The 7,431-nt window shown below is 40.2% G+C and overlaps 1 protein-coding gene across 7 annotated transcripts in view; it reads left to right on the forward strand.

Annotated features, from left to right (window-relative positions):
• Positions 1-2,740: 2,740 nt before the first annotated feature.
• The window catches only part of LOC131952451 (uncharacterized), a 23,603-nt gene continuing 18,912 nt past the window's right edge, over positions 2,741-7,431 (forward strand). For all 7 annotated transcript variants that reach the window (XM_059315101.1, XM_059315102.1, XM_059315104.1 and 4 more), the window contains exons 1-5: positions 2,741-2,797; positions 4,026-4,104; positions 5,495-5,521; positions 5,693-5,722; positions 6,342-6,401. In XM_059315101.1, the coding sequence (XP_059171084.1) occupies positions 4,036-4,104; positions 5,495-5,521; positions 5,693-5,722; positions 6,342-6,401 (186 nt within the window). In that variant the 5' untranslated portion in view covers positions 2,741-2,797; positions 4,026-4,035. The remainder of the gene's footprint in view (positions 2,798-4,025; positions 4,105-5,494; positions 5,522-5,692; positions 5,723-6,341; positions 6,402-7,431) is intronic.

Raw genomic sequence — 7,431 nt, forward strand, 5'->3', positions numbered from 1 at the left:
GTTGCTACGTGTGAATGAGGTGGGTTGAGGTTTTAGACTTGTTATAGGCCTATAACAAGGAGGGGAGGTAGTCTCTGAAACTTTTATATAAGTTATAAAAAACTGGTGAGGTGGGTCTATTTTTGTTATATGCATTATGTTTAAATAACTTAACAATACACCACAAACATAATCCGTGGTTTGTTTCAACTTTGCATTGACGTGTCAGACCATAACCGGCTAAAATTAGAATTTTGAGTTAAAACATTTCAAGCATTACTTCCCCTACATCAGTGGTTATTAACTTTATTTCCATGTACCGAACCCAACCAATTTCATATCCACATACACCGAACCCTTCTTAATATCGTCCGCACTGACATAATCTGATTGCGAATAATATGGGTCAGATGTGTCTTGATCTCCGCCGAACCCCAGAAACCGACTCACCGAACCCCTTGGGTTCAATCAAACACAAGTTAAGAGCCACTGCCCTACATATTTACCTATCAAAATCATGAGTTGTTATTCAAATAATTACTTTAACTACTCGTGGATTAAATAATACCTGCATAATTAAACAGTAGAGTGGATGTTAAATTACGGAGCGTTGATACTTTGTAAATTAGAACTCCAATAACCGAATTTTTTAATCCTATGATAATCCGTTAATCCTATAATATATATGTTAACCCTGTGTTTTATGAGCAGACTGTAATTTTTGTGTGCGTGACGTAACGTCACGAGCTGTTTACCTGCAGATTTAAATACACGGTAACATGCCGGCTCAATAGTTAAAATATAAGGTAACATGCCGGCTCAAGAGTTAAAATATAAGGTAACTTGCCGGTTCAAGGGTTAAAATATAAGGTAACTTGCCGGCTCAAGGGTTAAAATATAAGGTAACTTGCCGGCTCAAGGGTTAAAATATAAGGTAACTTGCCGGCTGAGTTGTTAAAATATAAGGTAACTTGCCGGCTGAGTTGTTAAAATATAAGGTAAATTGCCGGCTGAGTTGTTAAAATACACGGTGACTTGTCGGCTCAAATGTTAAAATATAAGATAACTTGCCGGTTCAAGAGTTAAAATACACCTTAACTTATTTCAGTAAACTAAGATTAGGAAATGTTCAGCTTTTAATCTAAGCAGGACTTGTAACAGCAACCTACAGACAAATCTTTTCAGCACTTTTAGTGGGAGTTCAATTTTCGGAAAACTATTTTTAGGAGGAGTAAAATGTCTGAAAACCATGATTGAAAGGCTTTGGCGTCAACAGTTTTAAACAAAATCTTTGTCATTTCACCTCTGAATTCTGCAACCTGTTTTTTGGATTGGAGCTTAAAAGACTATACCACATCAGACTAGCAAGAACACTACCCCCCTATCTTTTCCCTTCTTCCTTTTACACCTCCAGTCCATCTTAATCTACACAAAACATGGTTAGGTTGGTAGGCCTACTTATTGAGGTGAAATATTGAGATGAAAGGAGCACCGAATATTGACATTTTTCTCCCAGAACTGCCGAAATGTCGTTAATTTTGTTTTTCTAGACAAACCTGGTATGTAGGCTACCATTGCGACCACAACCGAAAATTCACAACCATCGCCACTATAACCAAACGACTACAACCATCACCACTACAACCAAACGACACCAACCATCACCACTACAACCAAACGACACCAACCATCACCACTACAACCAAACGACTCCAACCATCACCACCCACAACCAAACGACACCAACCATCACCACTACAACCAAACGACACCAACCATCACCACCCACAACCAAACGACACCAACCATCACCACTACAACCAAACGACACCAACCATCACCACTACAACCAAACGACACCAACCATCACCACTACAACCAAACGACACCAACCATCACCACTACAACCAAACGACGCCAACCATCACCACTACAACCAAACCACACCAACCATCACCACCCACAACCAAACGACACCAACCATCACCACTACAACCAAACGACACCAACCATCACCACTACAACCAAACGACTCCAACCATCACCACTACAACCAAACGACACCAACCATCACCACTACAACCAAACGACGCCAACCATCACCACTACAACCAAACGACACCAATCAACACCATCCACAACCACCAGATATGAACTAAATCCACATTTAAAATTAACCCTTCTCGGTAACCCCATTCAAAATAACACCCTAAGCCACCAAGGTCAAATTTAACCCCCCCCCCCCCCCACCACCTCCACCCACCCCCGCCACACACACGCACACACACACACACACACCAAACGTTATACATTTCCACCCTTTTTAACCCCTAGCTGTGATTCTTTAACCTTTCCCCTACCACTACCAACATTTGTTTAAACCACAGCCTATACCCACAAACCAAAATTTCTATATTTTCCAAGTGTTACATCTTTATCTCTTACCCCCTCACTCTCTACCCCCCTCCCCCCATTCTCTATATTTCATTGTCCTTCATCCTATTGTCTGTTTCAACACACATATAACCCTAACCCCAACTCATTTTTAAACAAGTCAATTCAACAAATTATCCACCAAACATGATTTAATTACACCTCACAACCTAAGTCCGTTGTTGACAACACAATTTTTAACATATTCCCACAGGAAACATATATTGAGTGGACTTAATTACATAATTAGATAATTAAACCTGTCATATGATGTGTCCCATGACGTGTTTTGTCTGAGAATCGTATTTAACCAAGGGCCTGATACTCTGCCATTGACATCTGCATCTTCAGCGATCACCTCCCTTGTAGGCTGATCTACCTAAAGGTACATAACTCACTTCACATACTTTTTATTTTTTTCTTATGTAACCTCTAACACAAAATTTGTATAGTAGGTTCTGTTATACTACTTAAATATAATTTTAATTTAATTCAATTTTTTGCTTAAAATAAAGTAACATTTTTCTATTTCTGCGATAAAATCCTGTTAAATAATGTATTCAATCTTAAACAGTAAATGATTTAAATGAACAAAAAATATATTTTTTCAAAATCGAAATATCTATTACTCAGGAAAAATGTTCGCTAAACTTTTTAAATATCGTCAAATGAATATAATTACTCATTTCATATCTATTGACTATGTGAGAAATAAAACAAACTGATAAATATTTACAAAAAAAAAGTCAAATGAATGTAAAAAAAGGAAAAAAAATTAAATGAAAGTAGGCTACAAGTAAGAAAGAAGGTATTACTATTGAAAATCTGTACAAAGCCGATGATGTAAACTGTAACAACTAAAGCGAACACGCAATGCAAGCTGACGCTGTAAATTACTTGTCTGAGTCGGGAAAAGCAGAAAAAAAAATTTTTAATTAAAATTTTAGTTGAATACTCTATGAATAGTAATATGTAAATTTTTTTACCTGTTAACTTTCAAAGTATGATGATCAGTGAGAAAAATACAGTAGAGTTCTCGACAGAATAAGATGAAATAGCGTGGTCTTATACTCCATCTTTCGAATTAACATACAGAGACATAATTTAAGACATCTAAGTTCGCAGTTTGCGTTCTAGAGCTCACACAGTTTAATTTTTTTAACAAAAAAAAAAAATTTAATTGAATTATAAGCTAATATGCCTTCCTTTTTACTTTCTCATATACGAAGTATAGAGGAAGTATTGTAATCGTGCAAATAATCAAAATCGAGATTTTCACAAATCTCGACGTTTTACACCTCACTGATACGGAAAAACATAGTTTTGTAATTTTGTCCGTATGTCTGTGTGTGTGTATGTGTGTATGTATGTGTGTGTGTGTGTCTGTCAACACGATAACTTGAGTACCGTTACAGCTAGTTGGTGAAATTGCATATATAAGTATTATATCAAATTTATAGTTCTATATCAACTGAGTTGCCATTCCCCGTAGTGTTATATAAGAAGTTTTACGGGAGATCACTCCCGGGTTTTTATTTACATTTTATCAGTATATATGTCATTCACTGTTAAAAAAAAAATTACTACAAGATTGGTTGCAATTAATTTTTCAGGTGATTGAACATGGCGCACACCGCATATGTTATTATTGTCATGTCGGGGGTCATCATGACCTGCATGGGCTGGTCTCTGGTAAGTGTGGTGGTGGTTGGGTCAGGTTGTGTGTGGTAAGTGTGGTGGTTGGAGTGGTGGTTGGGTCGGGTTGTGTGGGGTGGTGGATGGAGTGGTGGTTGGGTCAGGTTGTGTGTGGGGTGGTGGTTGGAGTGGTGGTTGGGTCAGGTTGTGTGTGGGGTGGTGGCTAGAGTGGTGGTTGGCTCAGGTTGTGTGTGGGGTGGTGGTTGGAGTGGTGGTTGGGTCAGGTTGTGTGTGGGGTGGTGGTTGGAGTGGTGGTTGGGTCAGGTTGTGTGTGGTGTGGTGGTTGGAGTGGTGGTTGGGTCAGGTTGTGTGTGGGGTGGTGGTTGGAGTGGTGGTTGGGTCAGGTTGTGTGGGGTGGTGGTTGGAGTGGTGGTTGGGTCAGGTTGTGTGTGGGGTGGTGGATGGAGTGGTGGTTAGGTCAGGTTGTGTGTGGGGTGGTGGTTGGAGTGGTGGTTGGGTCAGGTTGTGTGTGGGGTGGTGGATGGAGTGGTGGTTGGGTCAGGTTGTGTGTGGGGTGGTGGTTGGAGTGGTGGTTGGGTCAGGTTGTGTGTGGGGTGGTGGCTAGAGTGGTGGTTGGCTCAGGTTGTGTGTGGGGTGGTGGTTGAAGTGGTGGTTGGGTCAGGTTGTGTGTGGTGTGGTGGTTGGAGTGGTGGTTGGGTCAGGTTGTGTGTGGTGTGGTGGTTGGAGTGGTGGTTAGGTCAGGTTGTGTGTGGGGTGGTGGTTGGAGTGGTGGTTGGGTCAGGTTGTGTGTGGGGTGGTGGTTGGAGTGGTGGTTGGGTCAGGTTGTGTGTGGGGTGGTGGTTAGAGTGGTGGTTGGCTCAGGTTGTGTGTGGGGTGGTGGTTGAAGTGGTGGTTGGGTCAGGTTGTGTGTGGTGTGGTGGTTGGAGTGGTGGTTGGGTCAGGTTGTGTGTGGTGTGGTGGTTGGAGTTGTGGTTAGGTCAGGTTGTGTGTGGGGTGGTGGTTGGAGTGGTGGTTAGGTCAGGTTGTGTGTGGTGTGGTGGTTGGGTCAGGTTGTGTGTGGTAAGTGTGGTGGTTGGGTCAGGTTCTGTGTGGGGTGGTGGTGGTGGTTGGGTCATGTTGTGTGTGGTAAGTGTGGTGGTTGGGTCAGGTTCTGTGTGGGGTGGTGGTGGTGGTTGGGTCATGTTGTGTGTGGTAATTGTGGTGGTTGGGTCAGGTTCTGTGTGGGGTGGTGGTGGTGGTTGGGTCATGTTGTGTATGGTAAGTGTGGTGGTTGGGTCAGGTTCTGTGTGGGGTGGTGGTTGGAGTGGTTGGGTCATGTTGTGCGTGGTAATGTCGTTATCATATCGGTCATGTTAAATCATTAGATTTGTACAAATATATCTAGTTTATATTAATACAACATTATTCAGATGGCTTTTTTTTTCAGCCACCCAATAATAGTCAAAAGCCTGCCGTAAGTTAACATAATTAAATGTATGTCACTAACATAGCATTTTTATATATATATATATATATATATATATATATATATATATATATATATTTAAGCAACTATTGATTGTGTTGATTATAGAATAATAACGTATTTTGTGGCTTTGTGTAATTTTTCTTTGTATTTATATAGGTAAAATCATGTCCTTTTAACATCACCAATGTAAGTTTTGTGTCATTATAGCTACTATCACTATCATCATTATTAGTTGTAATTTTATATTAGATACAGTATTAATAGTAGTAGTAGCTGTAGTTGTAGTAATAAATTGCATGTAGTAGTTTAGTTAAAATGGTTGACTCAATGATGTTGCTGTCATAGTATAGCAAATACAGTAGTACTGTTATAGTAGATATAGTCGTAGATGTTGTAGTATAATAAATTTAGTAGTATGTACTAGTACTGACTTGATTGATCCTATGAAGCCACTCTCTTTATTTGCTGTAGTATTAGATTAGTAGTACATTAGTAGTATAGAAGTAGTACAGTAGTAGTACAGTAGTTGTACAGTTGTAGTACAGTAGTAGTAGTACAGCAAATGTAGTGATAAGCTCAATGGAATTGTGAATTTAAAATAGTATTCGTTTAGGGTTTCATAGCTACCATTGGTATATCTTTAATGTCCCTTAAGTATGTTCCATTAACTAGAACTAGAACATACCTAAAAATTATGTTATAATTTATGTTTAAAAAATAGATGACTAAGCAATAGCTACTTTAAACATGTTACTTTAATCTTGATTTTTTTTTTTAATTTTGTTATTTAAATTCCTGTTACTAGTCAACAGAAATAATCATCTACATGGGCAAACTCAACACACTGATCAAGGAAAATAAGCCGGTATAACGTTACCTCCCTTTACATCAAGCCCTTTCACTGATCTTATTTTGTGTTGTTAATGTAAGGTTGTTGTTGTGTGTGTGTGTTTATGTGTGTGTGAAAATGTGTGTGTAAATGTGTGTAAATGTGTGTGTAAATGTGTGTGCGTTTCTGTCTTTGTTTATAAATGTGTGTCCGTGCGTGTGTGTGTTTGTTTTGTGTGGTTGTTGTGTGACTGTTTACATATGCTAATTTTCTGTGCATCCGTGCCGTCTTGACCTCACCATCCATTGGCTATCCTTTTTTCGCAAGCCCTTACTACACATTACTCTCTGACCTACTACACATTACCTTCTGACCCACTACACATTAACCCCTGACCCACTACACATTAACCCCTGACCCAGTACACATTACCTCTGACCCACTACACATTACTCTCTGACCCACTACACATTAACCCCTGACCCACTACACATTACCTCTGACCCACTACACATTACCTCTGACCGACTACACATTACCCTCTGACCTACTACACTTTACCCCTTGACAAACTACACATTAACCCCTGACCCACTACACATTACCTTCTGACTCACTACACATTACCCTCCGACCCACTACACATTGTCTTCTGACCCACTACACACTACCCCCTGACCCACTACACATTACTCTCTGACCTACTACACATTACCTTCTGACCCACTACACATTAACCCCTGACCTACTACACATTACCATCTGACCCTCTACACATTACCATCTGACCCTCTACACATTACCTCTGACCCACTACACATTACCCTCTGACCTACTACACATTACCCTCTGACCTACTACACTTTACCCCTTGACAAACTACACATTAACCCCTGACCCACTACACATTAACCCCTGACCCACTACACATAAACCCCTGACCTACTACACATTACCATCTGACCCACTACACATTAACCCCTGACCCACTACACATTACCCCCTGACCCACTACACATTACCCACTGACACACTACACATTGTCTTCTCACCCACTACACATTGC

The sequence above is a fragment of the Physella acuta genome, unplaced genomic scaffold (genome assembly GCF_028476545.2).
Source record: "Physella acuta isolate Inbredline_101_S28 unplaced genomic scaffold, ASM2847654v3 ptg000873l, whole genome shotgun sequence".
NCBI lineage: Eukaryota > Metazoa > Mollusca > Gastropoda > Physidae > Physella > Physella acuta.